At 38.4% G+C, this 15,224-nt stretch overlaps 1 protein-coding gene across 6 annotated transcripts in view; it reads right to left on the bottom strand.

Moving 5' to 3' along the window:
* DHX57 (DExH-box helicase 57) overlaps nucleotides 1-15,224 on the bottom strand; it is a 71,236-nt gene that overhangs the window by 14,525 nt on the left and 41,487 nt on the right. For all 6 annotated transcript variants that reach the window (XM_066378441.1, XM_066378440.1, XM_066378445.1 and 3 more), the window contains exons 13-19: nucleotides 10,996-11,112; nucleotides 7,217-7,313; nucleotides 6,237-6,410; nucleotides 5,389-5,589; nucleotides 3,440-3,716; nucleotides 701-796; nucleotides 534-617 (exon numbers count right to left, since the gene is read on the bottom strand). In XM_066378441.1, coding sequence (XP_066234538.1) covers nucleotides 534-617; nucleotides 701-796; nucleotides 3,440-3,716; nucleotides 5,389-5,589; nucleotides 6,237-6,410; nucleotides 7,217-7,313; nucleotides 10,996-11,112 — 1,046 coding nt within the window. The remainder of the gene's footprint in view (nucleotides 1-533; nucleotides 618-700; nucleotides 797-3,439; nucleotides 3,717-5,388; nucleotides 5,590-6,236; nucleotides 6,411-7,216; nucleotides 7,314-10,995; nucleotides 11,113-15,224) is intronic.

Here is a 15,224-nt window from a genome sequence, read left to right as displayed (position 1 = left end):
TTGAAATATAGCCTCTGATGGACATAAGAAACACTAACAAAGAAACTCTGGCTCAATGTTCATTCTTAGGTTTTGGGGAGACGGTAAAGGGTAAGGGATGGTCAAAGACCACTTTGAGAATCTGCTGAAAGCTATGAATTCGTTCTCCCAGAATAAGTTATATAACTATAAACATATGATTTTTGCATACAGTTTCAGGGCTTTATGAATCCAGGTTAAGAATGCCTGGTGAAATTACTGAAAAAAACTGACTTCCAGTAAGCAGTAACCTTCTGGGTGCCTGTATTCCCCTATCCTCCACATAAGTAAACCCAAGGTCACTGAAAAAAGGAAAAACAGGTCAGTTAAAGGTTTTACAGAGGCCTGATGTCATACATCGTTTGGGAGTCTATTTCACACACTGGTAAACTGAGCTTATTCCAGAAATAACATTTTCAATGTTAAGGCAGGATAGGCAAGATGAAGTTGCAACACCCTCTGAAGTGCTATTACAACAGAAAATGAATGACAAAAACTGCCCAGAAACGACTCACCTGAAGAACTCTTCCTGACAGGAAGTTCTGTCTGCAGTAATTATAACTTGCACGCATACCTTCTTTTAGACTTAGTTGCCACCCCTAAATTTTGGAGAAAATCAAAATGAACTTCCTCTGTCTTTAGCACCAACTCTGGAAATAAACTTCAGCTATTATATACTTACCTTGTATGCTTGGAGAAGGGCCAGATAATCACTGTTTGCAAATGCAAATTCTAACTTCTTCTGATTAGCTTCCTCTTTTTTATCCCAGGGAGACACCTAAATGGGGAACACGGGGTTTACAGGACACATTTTACCTCAGGTTTCACATGGACTTTCCTATCTGAAGCCAGGTGCCTTGGGAAGTGTTTTGTGTGCAAAAAAGAGTACTCAGTGGGTGGCTGATTAAAGGCAAATATGGTGATCATGAGCAAGCTATCACTTCTCTGTCCTTGTGGGTCTATGTCTGCCACCCAAAATAAGCGTTACTAGGTCATTTAGTTCCTAATGGCAAGATGTCATCAAAGAGCCACTCATTCTAAATGCTAGATCTAAAATCTAAAATTCTAACTCTGGTATTTTTATTTTATAGAATCTTGAGTCTCCGCTTCTTCTATACTCGTAACAAATATTTTCTTCCTATTTTTTTTATAATGTTTACAGGTCTTCATTTTCCCTACAAATCTGTGAAATTAGCTTCCTCCCACCCCAATACACATCTACTAAGATGAGCATGAGCTGTAGCAACTCTTCATAACAAGCTAAAATGAGGCCCTAGCTAAAACACCACTGAAAGTCATTGTAAACCACCTGGTGCTTCTCTGTAAGTTTTGTATAGCTAAGGTCTTCCTTTTTAGGAGAGCCAATGGAAAAGGTGTTACATTTGGGAGATTAACATTATGTTTCCAAAAGCCAGCAAAGGGCAGGTGCTTGTTTAGTTTAGGCTAAGGGAAACATCAATATTTCCAATGAATATCAATATTTCTAATATTCCAATAAGTCAAAAACAAGTCAGTGAGAGGTTTATTTAGATGATTTGAGACAAACGTCCTACTCACAACCATACTGACTTCTATGTCCCTGAGCAAGCTGCATCACCTATACTGGTCCTTGGTTTTGTCATTTGTTGTTAAATGATGGGCTGAACTAAGATATTTTTGCAGATTTATACAGTTACTATTCCATGAAGTATAACATTAAAACGGAAGAAAATGGTTATGTTCATCTAACTCCCTGTTTCTCTAAGTCATAATTAAAATAAAGGAAGAGTGACATTCTACCCAACAGCAGCAGAATATCCATTTTCAAGTCCACATAAAATACTCTCCAGGATAAGACTATATGCTTGGCCATAATTCAAAGTTTAATCAGTTTTAAAGGATTGAAATAATATAAAGTATGTTCTCCTACCACAATAGAATAAAATTAGAATTCAATAATGGAAAAAAAATTGGGAAACACACTAGGATGCAGAAAATGAATACATGTCTAAATAATCAATGGGTCACGAAACTTAAAAGAGGAATCAGAAAATACTTGAGATGAATGAAAATGAAGATACAACATACCAAAACTTATGGAATGCAGCTAAAGTAGTCCTTAGAGGGAAATCTATAGCTATAAGTATCAATATTAAAAAAGAAAGATTTCAAATCAATATCCTAACCTCCTACCTTAAGACACTAAAAAAAGAAGAGCAAACTAAACCTAAAGCAAACAGAATAGAATAAAAAGAGAAATTAATAAAATAGAGAATAGGAAACCAATAGGGTAAATCAATTAAATCAAAAGCTGGTTCTTTGGAAAGATCAGTAAAATTGACAAATCTTTACTTAAAATTAAGCAGAAAAAAAAGAAAGCTCAAATTACTAGAATCAGAAATGAAAGAGGAGACATCAATACCAGCCACTTAGGAATAAAAAAGACTATAAAGGAATACTATCAATAACTGTATGTTAATAAATTAGATAACTTAGATGCAATAGACAAATTCCTAGAAAAATACAAACCATCAAAACTGAATATTTTAAAAAAAAATAGACAATCTGAAGATAGCTATAACAAGTGGAGATTGAATTAGCAATGAAAAACACTACCCCCATATACAAGAAAAGCACAGGTGGCTTCACCAGTGAATTCTACCAAACATTTAAAGAAGAATTAATACTAATTTCTCACAAATTCTTTGAAAAAAAAATAGAAGACTCATTTTATGTGGCCATTATTACTCTGACACCAAAGAAGTCAGAGACATTACAAGAAAATAAAAAACTACAAAGCAATATCTCTTCTAAATACAGACATAAAAATCCTCAATAAAATAACAAGACACATTTGGAGGACTCTCACTTCCTGATTTCAGAACTTAGTACAAAACTAGAGTAATCAAGACAGTGTACTCAATGGAATAGAATGAAGTTCAGGAAAAAAAACCATGTATCCATGGTCAACTGATTTCCGACAAGCATGCCAAGACCACTCAATGGGAGAACAACAGTCTTTTCAAAAAATAGCAATGACTGCACAGTCTAAAACCTATTGAACTATACACTTCGGATGAATTAAATTTCAATAAAGCTGTTAAAAAAGAACTGGTCCAATGTATTTAATACTGCCTGCTAAAATCATGCAGAGGCACCTTTTACTTGGTTGCATTTTCTGACTTTTCTATAACGAGAAAGTATAGCAGATCTAATAAAAAGCACATTTAGATTATTTTAATAAGTGGGATCTCTAGTTCTTAATTTTTATTTGGGGCATGGATTTATTCAAGGATCTGATAAAAGTTACAGACATTATGTACCCTGAAAAATTCATAGACAACATACAAGAAAATTTTTAGGGGGCTCACATAACCCTGCAACCCCTAGGGTTCCCTCAGAGACCTATAGACTCCAGTTTAAATGAATGTTGTTTACTTACAAAAGGAGACTTAAAAGCCAAACTGGCAGCAATGGTGAGAGCAGGATCCAAACAGCGGAAGATAGACCCAAACAGCATCAGTTTGCCGATTCTCACATCAACAGGCAGAGAGGCCAAGTGATAACCGAGGGGGGTCAGTTTTTCATCTGAAGTTAATGCTCCCAAATCTCGTAATCGTATTTTTGAGGCACGGAGAGAATCAGGGTGTGGCGGTTCAATGAGCCGAGAGAACACAGATTGCAGATTGTGAGTACTAAACATCTCTAAAATTTTAATTCTGAAAACAAAAAAATAATAATAATTTGTCAATTTTCTTTCTTGTGGGATCACACCAAGGAGTAAGCTTCTTTCTTGAATGAAAATAATTTGTTATTTTCTAGATATATATTTTCATAAACGAGACAATGCTAGTTTAAAAGAATTTTTAATTTCTTATGTCTTTTCCTTCTTCAGCAATAAATAGCAGAAAACACTTTCAGATTCTGAAACTTACTGATATTTACAATAAAATTCTCTATAAGCTTTCAAAATGCTTCTTTCCATAACAGTGGGATCAAATCATGAAATAAAATTGGAATGATCCACTTACTCTCTTCCCCACATGCGAAACTGCACAGTAATTGTTTATAAAATCAATTTGCAATGTGTCCTGCCTTTTGACAGCTCTTGAAAAGCTATTGTTTTAAATTATAAATTTTATGCAGTTTTCAGAAAAGAAAAATCTAATACATACAATATTTTTTTTTAGAGAGAGAGAGAAAGAGAGAGAGGGACAGACAGGAACAGACAGAGAGGAAGGGAGAGAAATGAGAAGCATCAATTCTTCATTGCAGCATCTTAGTTGTTCATTGATTGCTTTCTCTTATGTGCCTTGACGGGGGGGGGGGGGGGGGGTTAAAGCAGAGCCAGTGACTCCTTGCTCAAGCCAGCAACCTTGGGCTCAAGCCAGTGACCTTGAGCTTCATGCCAGTGACCTTTGGGCTCAAGCCAGCGACCATGGGGTCATGTCTCTGATCCCACCCTCAAGCCAGAGACTCCGCACTTAAGCTGGGCGACCTCAGGGTTTTGAACCTGGGTCCTCAGTGTCCCAGGCTGATGCTCTATTCACTGTGCCACCACCTGATCAGGTCATAAGCCATTGTTTTCAACTGCCAGTCCACGAGAAATTTTGTGCTGGTCCAGTACAGAGTTAACCATCCTGATGTTGTATGAAGATTACAGACCCAATGATCTTAGTCAAACTTGTTGATACTCACGGTGATTTTTGCCTTAGTGGTTCCCAAAATAATTCTATTTTCACTGTAAAAGGTTAACAACCACTGTCCTATAGTATCTCCAGTGCTTAACCCAACCCCTGGCAAATGGAAGGCTCTCAAAATAAATCTGCTAGATAAAAGAAGATCTTTAATATCTTTGCACAAGTAACTGTTTTTTCTTTGCATTATTTTATGAGCACATTCCCTCAAAGAGATGACTGGGTCAAAGGGCACAGTTTTAGAGTTCTTGTATAATGCCAAGCAAATTTTCAGAAAGGTTGAACCATAGATTCCCCAGCTTCAATAACATTGAGTTTGATCATTCATTCATTAAATTCCATTTTTATGATATTTTTTCTTTTTGTTCATCTGGTAAATAATGGTGTTTCAAGTAGTTTTTGTTCACTTTGCTCTAACTGATAATGAGGCTGTAGATTTCTTCCTGTGATGATATAATATTGGTGGTACCTCTAACTTATTTCTTGGTAAGTCAGATTACTTTTCTGACTTACAAATGTACTCATAAGGTCTATTTTAGGGTCATCCTCTGCAACGTAAGGGATCTTTATGTGCAGACTGTTAAAAGGAATGGCTAAAGGTGACAATGAAGAGATATTTCTTTGCAAATGAATGAGTTCATCCATGTCGACTCTTAGCAAAACATCTACTAAGAAAAAGAAAACATGGATGTACCTTAGACAAAGCTGTTCCAATGGCACTCTTTGTATTTCTGGTAGCTGCTGCTTTAAAAGCTGGTGATTGAAGTGATGGCTAGTGAATAAATGGAAGCAGACCCCAGAAGCAACACGACCTGCTCGCCCTTTCCTTTGTAGAGCATTGGCTTGAGAGACAAAAGTATCCTCGAGACTTTCCATCCCTTTGCTGGCATCATATCTATAAAGAAAAAGAAAATGTAAAAAAGAGTTATTTTATAAAAACAGGCCAAGACTCTTACACATGGACAGATTAGATGAACCACCTGACTTCCATAGAAGGACATATGTCCTCTGTGTTCTATGGTAGTTGAGTCCCTGGTGGGAGCATACTACTAACATAATTGGTATCTATCGAAAGCTACTACATACAGTTTCTTTATTTAACTGTTTTTCTTTTAAAATTTTTTCATCTTTATTTATTTTTGATAAATAAAAACTATATATATTTAAGGTGCACAAAACATTTCAGATGTTTTGATATATGTCAACACTGTGAGGTGACCCAACATCAAGCCAGTATAAACACAGATCAACCCCATATACACTTTTTCATTCTAGCACATGTAAAGTATATGAAAAAGAGAGAAAAATAATTAATTACTTCCAAGATTAAACTTTCTATCTCTTTTTGACTTTAAGATTATGGTCTGGCTAAAAAAAAAAAAAGATTATGGTCTGGCTATAAACTTACATATATACACACAGTTTTCATACACTATTTTTCCAAATGGTAATCCATGCAGTTTAACAGCATATGTTTAGAATGACATATCACTCTAAATGAGGCATCTTTAGTCCTTCCCTTATAACACCAAGAGAGAATACCTCTTTTCTTTCATTTTCCCAGAATCGATGACATAGACAACATCATCAATGGTTATGGATGTCTCAGCAATGTTAGTGGAAATTATAATCTTAGTTACACCTACAGGAGGTTTTATAAACACAGCCTGCTGCTCTTCACTGGATAAAGATGAATGAAGTGGGTGAACAACACATCTGAAAGGCATTAAAAGCATATTTAGTGTTCTGGCATAAGCCCCGGAATGGGATTCTTGTGGATAAATTTCTATTTAAGTATCATATCAGCAGCTTCTCCTCCACCCATCCTCAGGGCCCAGCTCATCTAAATGGGAAGTTTCTTTCTGAGTCTCACAAAGTATTTACTCAGTTCTATGAACTAAAAACTTGCATCAACTTGGGAAAAACTGCAGTGTAATTTATTACTAAATAATCAAGAGGACTAAACAGTTGACATTCTATAAGTAACAGGCCTAGAGCACACTAACCAGCAAAGAATAATTTTTCCCACCTTTAAATTCAGAGAGAGAGGCAGAGACAGTGATGCATACTAAGAAATTTCATTCTTATATTTCTAGGGAGTGTTCATCTGTCAAGTGTTGTCCCCTTTGATATGAAGACATGTCCAGTGTTTCTTGCCATCGGAATAGGAACCACTGAAAGTTATTTTTTCTCAAAATGGTAGCATTTATTTTTTGTTAATAACACTGGCTTCTCCCATCCCCTGTATCTGGCAACTGAATTTACATGCAATTTCTCTGAGTCACTATGCTAACTGAAGAGAATATTTTAATTTAATGGAATAGGAATGACTGTTTTCCTGGAACAAACAGGTTTGTCTATTTCCAGCTGGCATAAGCAAACATATTCTTGAGAAGTGACACCAAAATCTAAAGACAAGACAACCTAAAGAAGATGATAACTGTTAAAAAGACCTTTCCAGTTCCTCATTTTCACATATAACTGCAATAGATGATTGAGGATATAGAAATCAATTAACTGACCGGTTACTACGTCTGTTGTTGAAAAGAGAATTAGACTGTAGCTGTTCATAAAGCATTTTGATTTCTGCCAATCCCGGTAAAAATACAAGTATAGCACCTGGGTATAAAAAAAAAAATTAATCTGATATTGCAAAAAATGAAAAACTAACAGATTACAAAGCTATTTTCAGTGAAATAATGTAATCTGAGAATTTCAATTTTCTTTGTAAATTCCCAAGGATTTAATAGATAAACTTTTAAATTATTTTTATTTATTTATTCATTTTAGAGAAGAGAGGCAGAGAGAGAGAGAGAAAGAGAGAGAGAGAGAGAGAGAGAGAGAGAGAGAGAGAGGGAGGGAGGGAGGGAAGGAGGGGAGAAGCAGGAAACATCAACTCCCATATATGTCTTGACCACGCAAGCCCAGGGTTTTGAACTGGTGACCTCAGCATTCCAAGTTGACGCTTTATCCACTGAGCCACAACTGGTCAAGGCAATAGATAACAAACTTTTAAAATACATTTCCTGTCTTAATTACTATAAAATAACTGGAGTATTATCTTTCTACAACAGGAAAAATAGAAGTGTGGAAAATATAATGCCTTAAGTTATACAAACAGCATTAGCAAAGCTCTTTAAACATAGCTCTTTAGTGTACTGGCCACATATTTCTATAGAAGAATTATCCTTCTAATCCTTTAAGATAGGAAGACTCTTCTTTCTATTACTAAAAAAAAACCCCATAAACATTTGACTGAAAATGAGACAAGACAACCTAAATGGCTGGCCGACCTAGCGATCTGAACTCAGACATATGTCGAAAAGGCAGCACATTAACTAACCATGCCACTTAATGGCTTAAGGACTTTTAAATTTTAAAGAAAATAAACAGTGATAACTGATTATAGTGTATGTCTGTGCCAAGAGTGATCACTCAGTACTAGTCACTTTCCTTTGTGCTTTATTCAGAGAGGAAATTGGCACCATCTTTATTAGCTCCTCCTTTAATCTCACAAATATTTATTGGGTACCTAAGTCACCTCTGTGCTAGGTACAATGAAATATAAAACAAAGACCTGTCCATAAGGAACTCATGACCTGTGTTTTATCAGTTATTCTCCCCACTAAATAAATAAGGAAACTAAATTATCACAAAAATGAAACTCTGAAGAAGGGCAAAGGTATATTTCAGAGTTGGTTTTAACACTTCATTGTATACAAAGCATGTTCACGTATATTATCTCATTTGATTGTCTCAGCCACCTATTAAGAAGGTTACCAGTATCCTTAAAGTGGCTCTGTAACTTGGCCAGGTCACAGAGGTAATAAGAGTGGAGCTTGGACACAAACCTAGGGTTTCTGGCATCAGATCCATGCTCTTTCCATTATATATTGCATGCTGCTCCCTACTAAACTACCACAGCATTTATGAGTGGTAAGATAATCTATATGGATGGAAGAAAATATTTTCTCTATATTTTTGTGTGTCTCCTGAGCTGTCCTGCCCTTTGGGTTGGCCATTTGTATCAGGAACATCTCTAATATTCACAAATATATCACTAACTCCCTCATCACTATATCTACTTGTCTGTGAATGCAGGGACTTTTATAACAGTTCTTTTTGTCTGCTACTCTTGATTTTTTTCAATAATACTCTTCCTTTATGAAACAAGATATTGAGTTCAGTGATAACCAACATCAGCTACTTGCCAAAAGATGAGAAACAAGGCAGTCTAATAATTTCTGTGGCTCACACATCTCTGGAAAATACCACATATTAACTAAAGTTTAAGCCAGCAATTTTTAACCAGTGTGCCACAATAATTTTTTAAACATGCAATACCTGACTATTTAAGACAGGAGCACTGGCCTCTTTTCCCTTAGATTGTCAAATAAAAAATGACAACAGTTAACACAATAACCCTCTGGTGTGAATGCCCTGTCTTGAACCATAAATATAAATAGGACTGCATCTTATTAGTCATGTCACATAATAGTGTTGCATCTAATTGGCTAATTCTTGGTACCAGAAAGCCTTATATACAAGTATAGGCACCTGATGTTTTAAAAAATCACTTTGGAACAAAAATAATTACTATTATTATTTTTTGTAAATCAATCAGAATTATACTTTTTTTTAGCAAGAGAGACAGAGACAGAGAGAAGGACAAACAAGGACAGACAGGCACAGACAGGCAGGCAGGGAGAGAGATGAGAAGCACCAATTCTTCGTTGCGGCACCTTAGTTGTTCATTAATTGCTTTCTCATATGTGACCTCTTGCTCAAGCCAGTGACCTTGGGCTTTAAGTCAGCGACCTCTGGGCTCAAGCCAGTGACCAGGGGTCATGTCTATGATCCCACACTCAAGCTGGAGACCCTGCACTCAAGCTAGTGAGCCTGCTCTCAAGCTGGTGACCTTGGGGTTTCAAACCTGGGTCCTCTGCATCCCAGGCTGACACTGTATTCACTGCACCACTGCCTGGTCAGGCTATAGCTATATTTTTTGTCAGATCAACAAAAACTATATTTTTTGGTGTGCTGCAGGATTTTAGTAATAGTTTACATGTGCCATGAGATGAAAAAGGTTGAAAACTGCTGGTGTAAGCAGAGGAGGGGAGCCATTTCCATCTCTCTTAAGCACTGTGTCATAAACACATAATGTAATAGTTTGATTTATTATTCAACTTGATAATCACTCAATACTGGCAGCATCTATTCATGCAACAAAGATTTACACCATACCTAAAATTCCAGGCACTGTTCTAGAGTCTGAGGAATACAGTGGTGCATAAGACGTCCTATTCTTAAGGAACTTAAATTCTATAGAAGGAGGCTGTCAGTGAGTAGAACTGTACTTTGGGGAATTGTTAAGTGCAATAATAAAAATAAAAATCATTTTGTATATTATGATGGCGTAGTGGGAAAAATCAACAGCTAGGGTGGCCAGAGAAGACTTTTCTCTGAAGAAAAGACATTTGACAAAAACTTTATTGACATGAAGGATGCAGTTATGAGAAGATCTGGGCCATCCATTCTGGGGATAGGGACTATAAGTGAGGTAAAGAAGGCCACTGGACTGGGAAGACAGTGAGTAGGGGAAAGCAGTTGTTGCTCTGTATTTTAGCAGCAGTAGTAGCAACAGTGATAATAATGATGATGGTGATAAATATAATACTATCATTATTATGGGTAGCATCTAGTTGGCATTAACTATATATATGACAGGCACTGTGCTAAGTGTTTTATATATGGTTTCTTTTAAGCATCAAAATAGCCTTACCTAAGAGAAATGATCAGTGTTGTCATTTTACAAACAAGGAAACTGAGGTATAGAAAAAGAATAAGGACTTTATCCAAGGGTATGCAGTTCCTGAGTAGCAGGGCTAGAAAGTTTACCAGATCTAAAGCTATTCTCTTAACCCCGCTGTCCTGAGACCTCCATGAACAAAGTCTTCACATGATTCAAACACTCATTACTAGGCTCCCATTCAGCCAGGGACTGAGTGTTTACACGTGGGTGAGGCAGGCCTTCTTTTCTGCTTTCTTCCTTTTGAACTTTGTGTTGTTAACATCTTTTTCTTAGGTAAGAGCAAGAGTGGAGAGCAAAAAAGTAGGTGAACCTCACAAGGTAAAAGGTAAAATTTCCTCCAGAAAGCCTAAGAAGCAACTTTACACATAACTAGGGGGTGGGGGTGAGGGCTCCAGGCCGGGAGGTTGTCCCCACAGGGCCCCGGATCTCAGTAAGTAAGCTCCCTTCCTTGGTGCCATCTCACACATAATGAAGACGAGCAGCAGTTACCTGGGGGGTATGAGTGCTTTCCATCCACAATCCATTCTAACAAGGCCTCTATTAATTCAAGATTAACCTTCTCAAAATCCATAATGGACATCGTTTTGATGACTGATTTGCTAACTCCTGAAAGAAAGGAGAAAATCAGAAGGATAATTATACCTCACTGAAGACAATATACTGGTGAACTAGGTGAGTGTCTCGATGTGATTTAATGTACTAAAACAAAATTTTTTCTTTCAGTCTCTCAGAACATACACATTTACTCAGAGAACTTTTTGCTTAAACAGTGACCCAAAGAGCAGCCCCTAACCTTGCTGGAAAAGCCCAGATAGGCCACTTTTCCCTCCTTCCTTCCCCGCTTTTATCCACCACACATTTGTTGACAATTTTAGTCCTGGAAATAAAATTCAAAGTCAAATACATTTTAGAAACCCCTCCCTGATTCAATCAAGTCATGAGTCAGATCAGATGGAAGTCTAGGTAACATTAACCCATGGAAGTCAATGGACAGAAACCACAACTTTCACCATCATCTTTACACCAGTGACTCTTACTTTTTGGTTCATTTGAGAAAATGATAAAAGTTATGAATCTTCCCTGAAAAACACATGTGATTTCAATGGCTTCATCAACACTTCTGAAGTCTATCCACAAACTTGCAGGTTAAGGGTCTATAATTTTCTTCTAATTTATTGAGGCCTGGTAAAAGATACAGGTCTTCAGGTTGTACTACAAGTCTCAGTGCTCCTAATGGTCCATCACCCTAAATATAACCTAACTGCGACAAAATAACTGGTACCAAGGAAGGGAAGCTTCCTATATTAATGCTGAAGAGTTTGAAGAAGGAAAAAAGCATTTTCTAAACAATGTTTTTCTTTTCTCCTTCCTTCCCTTCCTTTCACCCTTTCTCTCTCTCCCTCTCTTTCTCTTTCTTTCTTTCTTTCTTTCTTTCTTTCTTTCTTTCTTTCTTTCTTTCTTTCTTTCTTTCTTTCTTTCTCTGTATCTCTCTCTTTCTTTTACTGAGAGAAGGAGAGATAGAGAGACAGAGTCCTGCATGTGCTCCAACTGGGATCCACCTGGCAACCCCTGTCTCAGGCTGATGCTCTGCCCATCTGGGGCCATGTTCGCAACCAAGTTATTTTTAGCACCTGAGGATAAGGCTCCATGGAGTCATCCTCAGTGCCTGGGGCAACTCACTCGAACCAATCGACCCATGGTTGAAGGAGGGGAAGAGAGAGGGGGGAGGGGGAGAAATGGGGAAGGAGATGATCGCTTCTCCTGTGTGTTCTGACCAGGAATTGAACCCAGGACATCCACACGCTGGGCCAATGCTCTACCACTGTGCCAATCAGCCAGGACCTAAACAATGTTTTTTTGGCAGAGTAAAGCCTATGTTGGTTAAACATGAAAAGAAAAGAATAAATAGGTTAATGAAAAAGAAGGAAATATTACCTTTTGCAACAACATGGATGGACCTGGAAACTATTATGTTGAGTGAAATAAGCCAGGCAGAGAAAGAAAAATAGCATATGACCTCACTCATTCGAGGAATCCAAGGAACAATGTGAACTGAGGAACGGAATTAAACCTGAAGGGAAGGGGGGAGGGAGTTGTTGGGAAGGGGGTAAGAGATATGTTGAGGGGAATACGGGGGAGGGGGGATGCATTCGGGGAGACACTAGAATCTCTGTAAACACAATAAATAAATAAATAAATAGGCTACACAAATAAGGGTGAGTTTGAATGTGAAAGGCAATGAAAGAATCATTTCTATTTGTCAAGATTCTAATAGGAGAAAGGATCAACTAACTGAAAAAAAGGAAGAGAAGTGAAAATCATTTAAAAAATGTTTTATACTTTGACTTTTTACTAATCAATTATATATTTCAAAGAACTGATTTTTAAAAGAATTTATTTATTGATATTAGAGAGGATAGAGAGAAAGGTGGTGGGAGGGGTGGGAATCAACAACATGTAGTTGCTTCTCGTAGGTGCCTTGACTGGGCAAGCCTGGGGTTTTGAACCAGCAACCTCAGCATTACAGGTTGACGCTTTATCCACTGCATCACTACAGGCCAGGCTGATTTTTTTTTAAACTAGAAAAGTTTTAAGAAGTGAGCTTGGGAACATTATTTAATTTCCTGAAAAATGAAAGAGCACTGAGATCAACTAGGTCAAGTTTTTTATTTTTTTATTAGATCAAGTGTTTTCTTATAGGAAATGTAGATATGCTTAGCAATCAGCCCGGCACCACACAGAGGTTTGTGGCAAAGATAGGTTTTCTGACTCAAATCTGTCATCCTACTTCCTCAGAAAGGAATTCTCAGAAGTGCTTCCTGATCTTGGTAATCTCTGTGCTTGAAATTATAAAGGAAATGCTGAAGACCAGACATGACTCTTTTTTTTTTTTCAGGGACAGAGAGAGAATCAGAGAGAGGGATAGATAGGGACAGACAGACAGGAATGGAGAAAGATGAGAAGCATCAATCATCAGTTTTTCATTGCGAGACCTTAGTTGTTCATTGATTGCTTTCTCATATGTGCCTTGACCGGGGGCCTTCAGCAGACCTAGTAAATCCTTGCTGGAGCCAGCGACCTTGGGTCCAAGCTGGTGAGCTTTTTGCTCAAGCCAGATGAGCCCGCGCTCAAGCTGGCGACCTCGGGGTCTCGAACCTGGGTCCTTCCACATCCCAGTCCGACGCTCTATCCACTGTGCCACCGCCTGGTCAGGCCAGACATAACTCTTAATACTAAAATTTCAAAAGGAGAACCAAAAAGATTTTCCTGTTCCATCATTTAATAGAATAAGGAAATGGGAATTCTCAGCTGGTATGATGTACAGAAAAAACACAAACTTTTGAGTCAGACATATTTTCATTAGACTCTCAAATGTGCACCTACCAGCTGGGCACTAGGCTATGGATTTCTATTATATTATTTAATCCCATAAATAACTCCATTTTATAGATAAGGAAGCTGAAATATAAAGAAGATAAGGAACTTGACTCAAGAACATATATGCGCCTGACCTGTGGTGGCGCAGTGGATAAAGCATCGACCTGGAAATGCTGAGGTCACCGGTTCGAAACCCTGGGCTTGCCTGGTCAAGGCACATGTGGGAGTTGATGCTTCCAGCTCCTCCCCCCCCTTCTCTCTCTCTCTGTCTCTCCTTCCTCTCTCACTGTCTCTCCCTCTCCTCTCTAAAATGAATAAATAAAATAAAATAAATTAAAAAAAAAAAAAGAACATATATGCATAACTTACTAAACAGCACAACATGGCTAACACCCTAATTCCTTGATGATTACCATTTCCCATGCAGAAGTGGGAATAGTCTTCGGTGGAAGGAGAAAAGGAAAACTCACTTGTCTCTTTTCCTATGGAAGTAGTAACAGGGAGTTGGGGGCTCTTACTTCTTGAAAATTAAACACTTTTTAGCCCTGGCCGGTTGGCTCAGCGGTAGAGCGTCGGCCTAGCGTGCGGAGGACCCGGGTTCGATTCCCGGCCAGGGCACATAGGAGAAGCGTCCATTTGCTTCTCCACCCCTCCGCCGCGCCTTCCTCTCTGTCTCTCTCTTCCCCTCCCGCAGCCACGGCTCCACTGGAGCAAAGATGGCCCGGGCGCTGGGGATGGCTCTGTGGCCTCTGCCCCAGGCGCTAGAGTGGCTCTGGTCGCAACATGGCGACGCCCAGGATGGGCAGAGCATCGCCCCCTGGTGGGCAGAGCGTCGCCCCATGGTGGGCGTGCCGGGTGGATCCCGGTCGGGCGCATGCGGGAGTCTGTCTGACTGTCTCTCCCTGTTTCCAGCTTTAGAAAAATGCAAAAAAAAAAAAAAAGAAAAGAAAATTAAACACTTTTTTTGGGGAAAAACTAAGAGGAGTTGAGTGGCAGTCTAGGGAAAAGAAGCCAGGAAAAGCAGTAAGATCTATCTCTGGTCTAGGATTTAAGAAAGAAAGCAAAAGGGCTGCTGAGGTTGCCGGTTCGAAACCCTGGGCTTGCCTGGTCAAGGCACATATGGGAGTTGATGCTTCCAGCTCCTCCCCCCTTCTCTCTCTCTGTCTCTCCTCTCTCTCTCTCTCTCTCTCTCTCTCTGTCTGTCTCTCACCCTCTCTCTCTCCTCTTTAAAAATAAATAAATAAAAAAAGAAGAAGAAAGCAAAAGGGGTAACCTTGGGGTTTCTATGGGTTCAGCCCATCTTATATGTCTAGAAGACCACCTAGGTCTTCTATACTATC

This window comes from Saccopteryx leptura, chromosome 3 (genome assembly GCF_036850995.1).
Source record: "Saccopteryx leptura isolate mSacLep1 chromosome 3, mSacLep1_pri_phased_curated, whole genome shotgun sequence".
NCBI lineage: Eukaryota > Metazoa > Chordata > Mammalia > Chiroptera > Emballonuridae > Saccopteryx > Saccopteryx leptura.
This window is presented reverse-complemented; position numbering and strand designations above follow the sequence as displayed.